Source organism: Gymnodraco acuticeps, unplaced genomic scaffold, assembly GCF_902827175.1.
Source record: "Gymnodraco acuticeps unplaced genomic scaffold, fGymAcu1.1, whole genome shotgun sequence".
Classification (NCBI taxonomy): domain Eukaryota; kingdom Metazoa; phylum Chordata; class Actinopteri; order Perciformes; family Bathydraconidae; genus Gymnodraco; species Gymnodraco acuticeps.
Window position 1 is genome coordinate 166,504 of NW_022990720.1, and position 13,872 is coordinate 180,375.

Genomic DNA, 13,872 nt, shown 5'->3' on the forward strand with positions numbered 1-13,872 from the left:
GTTTTTAATATTGCTATTGCCAAAAGTATAAAAACGTTTTTTTAATTCATTATTATTTATATTATTAATATTTACTATTTTTAGCTCAATAATAACTTGTGTCATTATTGTATAACAACCTAATAATTTTAACTGTTTTAATTTCACCTCTGTCAGAATGTATTAGTTGGTATATCTTTTCTAAATTTGTATTTGTATGCAAGGCAATTGTCCAAAACTAAAAATCCCCTGGTTAAGATCATAAGTGATCATGTTAGTTCTAATGTAATGATAAGTCTGATAAACCACGATAAAAACATCAGGTCAGAATTCAGGAAGCAAATAACTGCTGGATGTTACGCATTGATGCATGATAAACAACATGTCCATCCATCCCACATCTGGAAGTATAACACGTCATATTGTGATTGATGTTTTTAATTTTTTAAATGCTACATAATCATAACTCACTAATAAGTCAGTCAGTTATTTTTCGGTAAAAGTCACAACTTCCAATCAGCTGCAAGCGCCAAAAGGCCAGCCTAGTTCCTTCAGAAAACTACACCTCCCATGATTCACTGTGGCATATTTTTCCAGCTGAAGATTTGAATGACCTGAGCGCCAGCCAATCAGAGCCTGCGTTGTTTGAGGGACAGGAGGAGCGGGAGCCACCTGGAGCACAGAAACATGGGGTGAGATAGATGTACACAGGGGTGGAGAGTAACTAAGGAATATACAAAGTATGCATTTGAGCTATACTTGTACTTCACTTCAGTATTTTATGCTAGCTTATACTTTTACCCCATTGCCTTTTGTATGCCAATATTACTTTTACATTTGTACTTGTAACAGAGTATTTTTACACTGTAGTATGTCTGCTTTTTTCTCAAGTAATGAATGACTTGAACACTATGCACAATTTATCCATAAAAAATATAAGTATGGATGTAAATAACTTACTTGGATATTTCTTTCTGTAGGGGTCAAAGGTCGTGCTGCAGGGCCACTGGGAGGCTCCGCTCTTAAGACCTCCTTTAACTTCACACACTCCCTCTCGTACTGAAACACATTGTAAACATATAATCAAATTGTGAGCTTGTGCGATCCTCACTATTGTATGAATTAATGCAAAGACTTGAAACAATGTGTGTGTTTTCTTTGGTGTGTCTCTGTATGTGATGACTGGTAGTAAAGTGAAGTAAAGGATTTAAGTACACTTTTAAGGTAATTGTACTTTATTTGAGTATTTAGATCCCCTGCTTATACAGAAGACTACTTCACTACAATAACACTTACCCAGCAGGATATGTAGTGTGTGTGTGTGTGTGTGTGTGTGTGTGTGTGTGTGTGTGTGTGTGTGTGCGTGTGTGTGTGTGTGTGTGTGTGTACCTCCTTGTAAGCCTCGGTCAGGGAGCCCCACTTGCTTGGCCAGACAGAAGCCGAATCCTTCTCAACTTTTACATGTGCTTTCCTACACACACACCCACACACACCCGCACACACACACACACACACACACACACACACACACACACACACACACACACACACACACACACACACACACACACACACACACACACACACACACACACACACACACACACACACACACACACACACACACACACACACACACACACACACACACACACACACACACACACACCTATATTATATATATTTGAAACTGGCAAACCCATCTATTTAGTTCTTGTTGATGTAGCTGCTGCCTGCTCTTTGGTTTGGTTTGTTTGAGTCTAGTTCTCCCACTGATTTGTTACTGTCTCACATGTATAATGTATTTCTTTTATGCTGACCATTTGAATTGCACTAAACAAAAGGAAAAGGAAAGCTGAAGCTAGATGCTAACAAAATAATAAATAGCTTATTTTTGCTTAAACAAGGCATATATAGGTAATGCATCGTAGTACTAGCAAGAGCTAGAGAACATGCAGAAGGAAATTGATCTGTGCGCTTTTTTAAATGAAAACAACATGTATTTTTTATTTACTTTTTAATGCTGTAATGATAACATTTTCTGGTTGGATACTACCAAATATTTAAATGTATAGACAATGTTTCTAATCAAATGTAATGTATACCATGTCAACAACATGGTGCTCTGCAGATATATTATCTATCTATTTTACATTAAAGAGAGTGAAATTAACCCAGTGGAAAACACATTAAGATTACGAACTACAAAACATAGAACAATTATTTAAAAAATGAAAACAATATTAAAGTGTTAACAATGAACAATAAGTCATTCACAATAATCACACAGGAAGACACGTCTCATGTTTTAAAACAAAATAAAGATTAGAATTAGTACTTATTCTGACTTTTCAACATCCAGTCAACTTTACGCCAACCCCCCCACCACAACGAATCAAATACATCTTTGTGAATGACTCTGGCCTCTTTCACAAAGAGTGATACAATAAATACCAATGGTAAGCAACATTAAATCAGATAACAGTGAGCAGGTTTACCAGATTTCATCTTGATGCACAAAGTTGATGGGCTTAGATGTTCCCTGTGGATCCGCCATTTATCCTGACCAGAGTGTGTGTGTGTGTGTGTTTGTGTGTATGTGTGTGTGAGGCTCTTTAGTTTTGTCCGGCTAATGTTTCACCTGTGTGTAAGTTACACTGACAAAACTGTTTACCGTCACCATGGGGACGGAGTTCCGTGACACTCACATACACATATATCTCTGTGTAACCGTGGCGATGATAGGATGGAAGCACTGGAGGGGAACTCAAACATTAGAGAGGTGTCCACTGAAATATCTCGATAACTCATACATACTCTGAAATAGAGTGGTGCAGGGATGAGTCCTTAAACCTGGGGATGAGTTAGCATTTAGCACTTCTGGGACTTCAACAGGAAATAAGGTCTGTGGTTAACAAAATCTTTGACATCAAATTCTTCAGTAAACACACCTGCATGTCTGAAGCTTATGTGTCAAAGAAAACAGGGGTTGCTAACAAGTGGTAAACGACATCTCGCCGAACATTAGCCTATTTTAGCTTAGCGATGGTGACGTGAAGTTATGTGACCGTAGTTTAGTTTGTTTATAGCGTACATTTACCCTTTTACTTCTGGAGATTGCATTTACACTTCAACTATTTTAAAGAGGTGTTAATATGTGGAGATTATCCTTGTGGACAAACCTGATGGTATCTTAAACAGAGGGAGGCTGTGGCTCAGTGGGTAGTGTGCTGGACTTCGAATCAGGGGATATCAAGTTCGAGTGCCACTGCAGTCAGCATGTCGTTGTGTCCCTGAGACACTTCACCCCAAATTGCACCTGTGGGGATTGTCCACAGTACCGAATGTATGTAAGTCGCTTTGGATAAAAGCGTCTAACAAATGTAGCCACAGATCATATTTTCTTCAATATTAAAAACAATTCTCATTGCTATTGTGGAGGAAGCCTCTTTGATGCTAACTTCCGAGTTGGCCTGAACAATATGTCGTTGTACCACTCTCTACAGATTCTGAATTAGGCTTCTGATCACCGTTCACCCACACACTAACCTCCTTTTCCCCTCTCTCTCCAAGTGAGGTTCTTCCCCTCATTAACCCTGGACACCACCCTCTCTTTCCAGGCGCACGTCAAATCTGTCACCAAATCCGCCTTCTACCACCTAAAAAACATTGCCAGAATCCGGCCTTCACTCTCTGACTCTGTGGCAGAAACCCTGGTACACGCCTTCATTACATCCCGTCTGGACTATTGCAATGGCGTCAGTCCGGGGTTCCCAGCAAAACCCTGGATAGGCTCCAATACGTCCAGAACTCTGCCGCCAGGCTTCTCACCCACACCAAGCCATGGCACCATATCACCCCCACCCTCATCCACCTACATTGGCTGCCGGTCAAGTCCCGGATTCAATACAAAACACTCATCCTCACGTACAAGTCCCTCCATTCCCTCGCCCCCCAGTACCTATCGGACCTCCTCCATCCCTACACCCCTTCTCGGAGTCTGCGATCCTCAGACACGGGCCTGCTCTCCATCCCCCGCTCTCACCTCCGAACTGTTGGTGACAGGGCATTCAGTGTTGCGGCCCCCACCCTCTGGAATGCACTTCCTGCCGAGATCCGTAATGCTGCCTCCCTGGACATCTTCAAATCATCACTAAAAACACACCTGTTCAACCTGGCCTTCGGGCCCTAGCCCTTTTCTGGTCCCCCGGCTTCCTTTATTTATTTATTTGGTTTGCCCGTTGATTGTCTGTTTGTTTTGTTTGTCCACCATGTACAGCGACCTTGGGTCCCTTGAAAGGCGCTATATAAATATCATTATTTATTATTATTATTATTATTATTACCTCTGCCCGTTCTACCACCTGTCCTCTGGACCCTATCCCCTCAAACCTCCTTCAGACTACTGTTATGTGATGTCTTTCAAAGAGAAAAGCAAGAACACTCGGAATTAAGTATTCTTTTATTCTTTTAAAATGTTTTCCGGATTTCATATCATATAAACACCAAATCCCAGCATGCATTGCGGCTACAACATCCAATCAGCGAGCTTAAAGCATAGCTCATAGATCTTGGGTAATCGCTCGAAATGCCTACGTCTGTTTCCGGTTAGTTTTATTTTGAAATTCAGTTCCTGACGGACGCCAAAAAAGCCAGAGATTATGGAATTAAACCAATAAATAAAAGCAAGGATAATTGTGTGTTATTGGTGAGTAAATAACAGTGTGTTATTTTTAAAAGAATAACAAATTAGAAGGAAACAAATATTTTAAAAATACAGATTTCAGTATTCTGAGGCTCTGAGCCCCATTTATTTTCCTCACAGACGGCAACAAAAGTCCGAAATTATACGATTTAAAATAAAAGCAATAATTGTGGCTTGATATTGAGTAAGAACATGTTTTTATGAACCACACAGCTTCCAGTCTTCCACGACCCGACCGGAGAAAAAGACGTGCTGCAGGCACGAAACACATTACCAGTAGAAATACATTGCTTTTAAAATCGTGCTGTGCAACACGAAAAAAAGGGGGAAATCGTGTTGGTGAACACGAATCAATAGATTAAAAATCGTGTTGGTGAACACGAAATGCCATGAGACTGGGTTGAAATGTTTTGGCATCTTCTAAATCACACGAGATATATTCTTGAGACAATTGGAGTGATAATTTTCTTCCTTTTTGAGAGGAAACACCTCCATTGGACTCCTTAGTTTTCTTCTGTGACAAAGTGCCGGTACTCAGTAAAATGCCGGTACTCAGCCGCCGGCCGCACATCATGACGGCCCGGACTGGCCTGTTAAGTGGCCTGCTGGCCTGAGGATTTTTTTTTATACGTATTGTGAACGCGGCGCAAATGTGGGTCTGACTCTGCCTCGCAGAGGGTGACTGGCTGTCTACATCAGGGGTTCTCAAAGTGCGGCCCGCGGGCCAATGGCGGCCCTCGGAAATGTTTCTGGCGGCCCGCGATAGTTAATGTGACACGCTGAAATGCATGCGTTATATTTGAATCCTCCATGGTTGTATCTAGTAAGAATTAGAATGAGTAGCTTTCCAGCGGTATCTCCTGTGAGACTGTAACCAGGGCACAGCAGCCAATATGGCCGCTCAAAGCAGCTTGACTTTACACTGTGTGGGATTGGTGGATTTGTGTGTCCGTCAAGGAAATCTCGGCCGGCAGCCATCACGGTCTGAAATGACCAATGGACATCGAGAAATCACTAAGGGCCTACCCACCAAGTAAAAAAAACATAAACCACGTGTCTCCCATCAGTTTACATCTGTGAGGAGAGAGAGAGAGAGAGACAGATAAAATGGCTAAAAAAAACTTTACAGTTGCCGACTTCGCTAGAGATTTTTTTTCGCTAGCAGCAGTGAAGATAGAGCCTCAGAACCTGAATTTTTCGACTCTTCTGAAGAAGAAGAATACAAAGACAACAACAAGGATCCATTTGGACATGGGTAAGTGTAAATATTACAGTAATAGTGTACTGGCAATGTGTGGGGAATACCGCGAAATTGAACAATAGGTTTATTGATATATATTTTTTATCGATAGTCATGAACTTTTTATTGGAACAAAATAGACTCTCCATTAGCAAACGTTTACTCTGTGTTAACGTTATTTTGGTGTGTAAAAGTGAGATTACATGTGTAGATGATTAAATTAATCATTTATTCGTCCCACAACGGAGACATTTACAGTGACATGTTTTTGCCATCGATTATTTTATCATACTGTTCTGTACAGATGAGACTTTGTCATAGATTTATTTATATGTGTGCCTGTTATTATTTTACCGTCCTGTACAGATGAGACTTTGTAATCAGATGTAGCCTATGTGTGTCTGTGATTTTATACTGAATGTAAAGTAACTGGAAATACCTGTGTGTGTGTGTGTGTGTGTGTGTGTGTGTGTGTGTGTGTGTGTGTGTGTGTGTGTGTGTGTGTGTGTGTGTGTGTGTGTGTGTGAGAGAGAGAGAGATCGAGAGAGACTCCTTCTGCAACCTCCCAAACTTTATTTGTATGTGTGCATTGTTATTTGTGCTTGAGCAACATTTTACTTGAACTTTATTTCAATAAAATTAGTTGTAATTATTGTCCTACACAGGCGGCGTTTATCCAGCAGCCACAACATCCATCTGTGCCTGCCCCCAGGTCAAGATCTACTGTGGCTCAAGGGCCTTCACCAGAGCCATCACCACCAAGGACCAGCAGACCAGCATCACTACAGCTGCCTCCACCTCCATCTGCGGCTGCCACCAGGTCAAGATACACCTCAGCACAAAGGCTCCACCACAGCCATCACCTTCAACCCAGCCAGCAAGGAGGTCTCGTATAGCACTTGTACACCCCACCTACACAGCAGCCCATGCACCATCACCCCCACCTACACAGCAGCCAGACCCACTGTCTTGGAAGACAGACAAAGACCTTGACACTGTCTTGACATTTATAATGAATAGTTGGTTGAAAGTTCTGATGTTCAATATTGTAAATAGTGAGATTTTCCAGTTTCTTATATTTATATAAATAGTTGGTTGAAAAAAACATATTTATAATAAATTGTTGGTTGAAAAAAAAAAGATTGAATGCTCAATTTGTATTTGTACACATCACATGAACCTTGGTATGTAATATGAAGTCATTATTCAGTCCTGATGTATCTCAGTCCCTGCTGTGGTGAAAGTAGAGTGATAAACACCTATTTTACTCAAAATTTGAATGTAATGTTTTTCATTTTAGACATGAATAACACATTTATATACAAATTGTAATTCAAATATTTCACTGCTTTTGTGATCCTATGACTTTGGTAACCAAATCTAAAACACCAAAACAATTCGATCACATGAGTAAATTTGTGTTTTCACAAGAGTTTTGAAGATTTTCCAAAAATCAGATTTCACATTTTAAGCTTTTGAGCTACTTATCTCATCAAACAGTGCTCTAAGGTGAGTAATATGCATATATAGCAAGACCAGAGATTGTCCTGAACATTTTGATATTTAACACATGGGGGGCCATGTTAGAAGAAATACATTTAAAAGGTTATTTAAGAAAACATCTAAAAATCGAGAAAATACCCTTAGACTCCAGAGGGTTAAGAATGGTAAAACTGCGCCCCCTGGGTTGTCATTCCTAAATGATGAATGACAGCTTGTGGAAAGTTTGCTAGACTACTGGTTGCATGGCAACTAGGCATCTCGCGAGTTGCGGTAATTGGTTAGTACAATAAAGAAAGGATTTGTTTTGGAATTATTTTGTGTTCCGTCTTTTCTTGGGCGGCCCTCAATCCAATATTTGGTACCTAAATTGGCCCTCACTCATCAAAACTTTGAGAACCCCTGGTCTACATGATGTGGCCTGCCGACATGGCCACTTTCATACAGATCATACTAATGCGCTCGATTGGTCTCTCTGTGTCATTCAAGCTCGGGAGCAGAGGCGCGGGAAGGTACTTTGAGTGGGGGTGCTGAGGTGCTGGACTCCAGTGAACACTATTACGGGCACTATAGAGCACGCACAAAAGCAATCCCCACACGCAAACACACAGTACACCCGCGACTGTTACAATGAAGGCTCGATAATCAGCTCACGGCATATAGGCAGGGGTAAAGTGCTATTTTTTTTACGAGTGGGGAGCGGACCTCACCTCCTCTAGAGGGGTCCGGAGGGATGCTCCCCCGGGAAGTTTTTTTTAAAATATTGAAGTTGAAAGCATCAATCTGGTGCACTTTGAGAGCAACATTAAGAGATCTATGGATACATCTCTCAGCACCCAGATGAAACACAACTGTAAGCAGATGTTCTTTTTCTTTATGGATATTTTACAAATCACTCATTACATTAAAATGCAAAGGAGTGTTAGGGCGTTGGAACGAACACTTTGAGGAACTCCTGAACCCGACAACTCCGCCCTTTATGTTAGAGGCAGAGCTGGAGTATGACCGGGGATCAACACCAATCTCCCGGGAGGAGGTCACTGAGGTCGTCAAACAACTCCACAGTGGCAAAGCCCCGGGGGTGGATGAGATCCGCCCAGAAATGCTGAAGGCTCTGGGTGTTGAGGGACTGTCATGGTTGACACGTCTCATCAACGTTGCGTGGAAGTCGGAAACAGTACCGAAGGAGTGGCAGACCGGGGTGGTGGTTCCCCTTTTCAAAAAGGGGGATCAGAGGTTGTGTGCCAATTACAGAGGCATCACACTACTCAGCCTCCCCGGGAAAGTTTACTCTAAGGTACTCGAAAGGAGGGTCAGGCCGATTGTCGATCCTCAGATTGAGGAGGAACAATGCGGATTCCGTCCTGGTCGTGGAACAACGGATCAGCTTTTTACTCTCGCAAGGATCCTGGAGGGGGCCTGGGAGTACGCTTATCCGGTCTACATGTGTTTTGTAGACTTGGAGAATGCGTATGACCGAGTTCCCAGGGAGTTACTGTGAGAGGTGCTGCGGGAGTATGGGTTGAGGGGGTCTCTACTCAGGGCCATCCAATCTCTGTACTCCCAAAGCGAGAGCTGTGTCCGGGTCCTCGGCAGTAAGTTGGACGATTTTCCGGTGAGGGTTGGCCTCCGCCAGGGCTGCGCTTTGTCACCAATCCTGTTTGTAACATACATGGATCGGATTTCGAGGCGTAGTCGTGGGGGGGGGGGGGTCTGCAGTTCGGTGGACTAAGGATTGCACCACTGCTTTTTGCAGATGATGTGGTTCTAATGGCTTCATCGGTCTGCGACCTTCAGCACTCACTGGATCGGTTCGCAACCGAGTGTGAAGCGGCTGGGATGAGGATCAACACCTCCAAATCTGAGGCCATGGTTCTCAGCAGGAAACCTTTGGACTGTCCACTCCAAGTAGGGAATGAGTCCTTACCCCAAGTGAAGGAGTTCAAGTATCTCGGGGTCTTGTTCTCGAGTGAGGGAACAATGGAGCGTGAGATGGGCCGGAGAATCGGAGCAGCGGGAGCGGTACTGCAGTCGCTTTACCGCACCGTTGTGACGAAAAGGGAGCTGAGCCAGAAGGCAAAGCTCTCTGTCTACCGGGCCATTTTCGTTCCTACCCTCACCTATGGACATGAAGGATGGGTCATGACCAAAAGAACGAGATCGCGGATACAAGCGGCCGAGATGGGTTTTCTCCGCAGGGTGGCTGGTGTCTCCCTTAGGGATAAGGTGAGAAGTTCTGTCATCTGGGAGGGACTCAGAGTTGAACCGCTCCTCCTTCACGTTGAAAGGAGCCAGTTGAGGTGGTTCGGGCACCTAGTTAGGATGCCACCTGGGCGCCTCCCTAGGGAGGTGTTCCAGGCACGTCCAGCTGGAAAGAGACCAAGGGGTAGACCTAGGACCAAGTGGAGGGATTATGTTTCTGTGGGAGGTGCTGCGGGAGTATGGGGTGAGGAGGTCTCTACTCAGGGCCATCCAATCTCTGTACTCCCAAAGCGAGAGCGTGTTCCAGTCACGTTTAGCCGGGAGGAGACCGAGGGGTAGACCTAGGACCAGGTAGAGGGATTATGTTTCTTCTGTGGCCTGGGAGCGCCTTGGGATCCCCCAGTCAGAGCTGGTTGATGTGGCCAGGGAAAAGAAAGTTTGGGGCTCTCTGCTGGAACTGCTACCCCCGCGACCCGACCACGGATAAGCGGGAGAAGATGGATGGATGGATGTTTGAATACTCACCAAAGTTGTCCTCAGTTAAGCTGTATATTAAACTGACGTTGTTGACACATATGAGCTGCCTCTCCACGATCCTCTGCAGGACGTCGTGCCTGTCATTGTTCAGCGTGGAGGCAGAGAGGAGCCCGGCGGCAGTGAGGCCCCCAACCCCCCCCCACCATGCTGTTGTACTGCATCGTGAACTCTTCGTTGAAATACCAGTCGATCAGGTACTCCACATGCTCTCTGGAGTAGAAGGCACACCAGAAGTCAGCGTACATTACATTACATTGCATTGCATTTTGCTGACGCTTTTATCCAAAGTGACTTACAATAAGTGCATTCGACCAAGAAGATACAAACTTGAAGAAAACAGAATCATAAAAGTACATCAGGTTTCATAGAGCCAAAACATTTCAAGTGTTACTCAACTGGCTTAAGATAAGCCAGTCCTTTATTAGTATATAAGTGCTTTGTTAGCAATTCTTTGTTAGTAATTGTATTGCTCGAAGTGGAGTTGAAAGAGATGAGTTTTCAGTCTGCGCTGAAAGATGTGTGAGCTATCTGCTGTCCTGATTTCAATGGGGAGCTCATTCCACCATTTTGGAGCCAGGATAGCAAACCGACGTGTTTTTGCTGATGGGAACTTGGGTCCCCCTCGCAGTGCTGGTGCAGCGAGCCGTTCAGATTCCTTGTAGTCTGAGAAAACAATAGAGGTGCCGATGTTGATTGTTATCAAATCAAATCAAGTTTTATTTATATAGCACATTTATAAACGATTTTTGGTCGAGCCAAAGTGATGTACATATAATAAAAATATCCTACAGTAGAGACAATTTACAGCTAATACAATAGCACAGATTGTTCAGAATATCAGTATGAGAAAAAACGAGTGGGACAATCTTTCCCGGAAGGAAAAGCAGTTCAGTCTTGTCAAGGTTGAGCTTGAGGTGGTGAGCAGACATCCACTGAGAGATGTCTGCTAGACAAGCAGAGATGCGTGCGACGACCTGGGTCTCTGGGCGGGGAAAGGACAGAATTAATTGGGTGTCGTCAGCGTAGCAGTGGTATAAAAAACCATGCGGGCTAATGACCGATCCGAGCAAGTTTGTGTACAAGGAGAAGAGGAGGGGACCAATAACAGAGCCCTGAGGGACCCCTGTAGTTAATTGACAAGGGTCGGACTCGGACCCTCTCCAAGTTACCCTGTAGGTACGGTCTTTGAGGTATGAGGTGAAGAGGGAAAGTGCAGAGCCTGAAACTCCAAATTCTTGGAGAGCGCGAAGGAGGATCTGATGGTTCACCGTGTCGAATGCAGCAGACAGGTCCACATGAAGTATAGGCGTACATGAAGTATTCATCAGCTGCACCATCTGAACAGAAAAGGAGAAGCACCAAATATGATTTTCTTTTTGTGTGCAGAGACAGGAAGTCCATGGTATGTTGACAGTCAACAGATTGCTTTAAATAAAAGTTTGAGTGTTTCTGTACTTGCTGCATTCCCTACAGTATAGGCCAGTGGTTCCCAAACGGTGTGCCGCGGCACACTGGTGTGCCTTGAGGCAAGTCCGGGTGTGCCGTGGGATTTTGTGACAACCATCCGTCATTATTGCAATATACAACTACTAATTTACTATATCAGTACTTTGTAGGTTTATATGTACGTAATCTGCGCGACTTGCGCGTCCACATCTCCACGTGCAGTGCTGCATAAACATGGCTGAGTCAGCGATAACTTTCGAGGGGTGAGTAGAGGTATGTCCATTATTTTGAGTTCGTCCGAAGAATAGACAGGAATGTGACAGTGAGGTGCAAACTGTGTCCAGGCCAGAAGCTGTTATCCACTGCTGGAAACACCACGTCAAACCTCAACAAGCACCTGCAAAGAACACATGCTAAGGTGAAGCTAACGCACACGCTATTTGTTGTTTGTTTATATCACGTAGTCTGTTCTTCTTCTCTGTCTTCCGGTTGTTGCCTGTTTTGAATGACAAATACACACTACCGCCGCCTGCTGGTAAGGAAAGTTATTGCCACTCACACATGCGCAGTTCGTACGTGCTCGGCGAGTAAAGTAACGAGTTACTTTATGTAGATAGTAACGAAGTAGTGTAATATATTACTTTAAAAAAAAAAAGTAATATATAATATATTACATTTTTTTAGTAACGACCCCATCTCTGGAGTTGGCGTTCTCTACTCTGGTTTACATGAAGAACAACAGGAGGTCACGGCTCTCTGTTGAACAGGACAAGCGAGTGGCCCTCTCCTCAGTGCCACCAAGGATTAAAAAATGCTGCGCGCCCCGACAGGCACATGTATCTCACTAATTTGTAAGTCGGCAAAATATTTACAATGGCACATGTTTCAATGCTGATTGCTGAAATGTTACATTTATAATTTGTAGTTCAGGACCATGGACAATGCAGATTCCTTGCATTGACAGTTCTCTGTGCTGAATTTCTGCTGAGTTTCCTTTGCCTCATTTTTAATGTTGTGACCTGTCTGGTTTAAATGAGTGTGTTGCTGCTTTGATGAAGCCTAATTTGATAAAGTTTCAAATTAATTTCTGAAATATTTCGTTAATAAATATTTCATGAGTAATATAGTTGTCTTTGTCACATTTTATTTGGCATTAGTAAATAATTATGCACATTTACAGATATTTTACATGATATGAGTGATAACACGTGTTATAAGGGCTATTTGCACAATAGGTGTGCTTGAGATTTTTACTTGTCCTTTGGTGTGCCTTGGGCACAAAAAGTTTGGGAACCACTGGTATAGGCTACATGAATAAAGTTGTGTGTCGTGGAAGGCATTTTGTGTCTTTTAGTGTTTTTTTTGTAGTCAGTTTGTCATTTTGTAGTTCCTACAATGTAATTTAGTGTCTCTTTAGTGTTTTTGTGGTCATTTTATTTGTCTTTGTAGTAATTTTGTGACTTTTTGTAGTATTTTTGTGTCTCTTTGAATCCACTTTGTTTCATTTTGTGCCTTAAGTGACTCTTTGTTGTATGTTTTTGTCTCTTTGAAGTATATTTTCTGTGTTTAACATGAGCACTTTCAGTGTCTTTTTGTTGTCACTCTTGTCTCTTCCTGGTTGGTCCGTGTCTCTTTGGTTCATATGTAGTAAGTGAAGGTCAGGGGCCCCCTTGATACTTTGGCCCCTGGTCTGTGCCCTGAAGGCCCATCACCAACACATCCATGTTTTCTGGATTTGCCACTTTCAGTATCTCCAGCACAGTGATTCTCAAATGGGGGTACGCGGACCCCTAGGGGTACGTTGGGGTACTGCAGGGGGTACGTGAGATACAAAAAAAAACATTAAAAAAATACCATGCATGATTACAAAAATAATCTTAGTACAATAAGTTAAATAGAAAACACAATTTTATATAAAATATTCCTAGAACCTCATAAACATGTCAAATTGGTGTATTGTATTTTATAGTTTTGCATAATATATCATTTTGTTCATTGGTTTGTTAAACAGATATTACTTCAGTTGAAAAAATCAGTTTATATTTTTTTTCTTTTTTCATGCATAAAATGAAAATATCCTTAGTTTGTTGTAAAGGAGTTAATAAATCACACACTGATGGAACATCACTATATTGGAATATTTGTATAGGCTTTTCGATCAAACTTTTTCGGGGGTCGGTCAGGGGGGGTACTTGGCTGAGAAAATGTTTCAAAGGGGGTACATGACTGAAAAAAGTTTGAGAAGCACTGCTCCAGCACTTTG

At 42.8% G+C, this 13,872-nt stretch overlaps 1 protein-coding gene across 1 annotated transcript; it reads right to left on the reverse strand.

Moving 5' to 3' along the window:
* Window positions 1–401: 401 nt before the first annotated feature.
* On the reverse strand, window positions 402–2,585 carry LOC117556363 (uncharacterized protein C20orf85 homolog). Its single transcript, XM_034231661.1, has 4 exons — window positions 2,478–2,585; window positions 1,369–1,450; window positions 940–1,038; window positions 402–651 (listed from the first exon to the last, which is right to left on the reverse strand). The coding sequence occupies exons 1-4, from the start codon at window positions 2,534–2,536 to the stop codon at window positions 496–498; spliced, it is 396 nt and encodes a 131-aa protein (XP_034087552.1). The 5' UTR covers window positions 2,537–2,585; the 3' UTR covers window positions 402–495.
* Between the last annotated feature and the right edge of the window lie 11,287 nt (window positions 2,586–13,872).

Excerpts from the sequence above, each read along its gene's own strand:
- LOC117556363 (XM_034231661.1), bottom strand. The coding sequence starts at position 2,536 with ATGGCGGATCCACAGGGAACATCTAAGCCCATCAACTTTGTGCATCAA. Across the intron at positions 1,451-2,477 it reads GTGCATCAAGATGAAATCTG|GAAAGCACATGTAAAAGTTG; the intron begins GTAAACCTGCTC and ends GTGTGTGTGTAG. Across the intron at positions 652-939 it reads CTACAGAAAGAAATATCCAA|GTGGCTCCCGCTCCTCCTGT; the intron begins GTAAGTTATTTA and ends TCTGTGCTCCAG.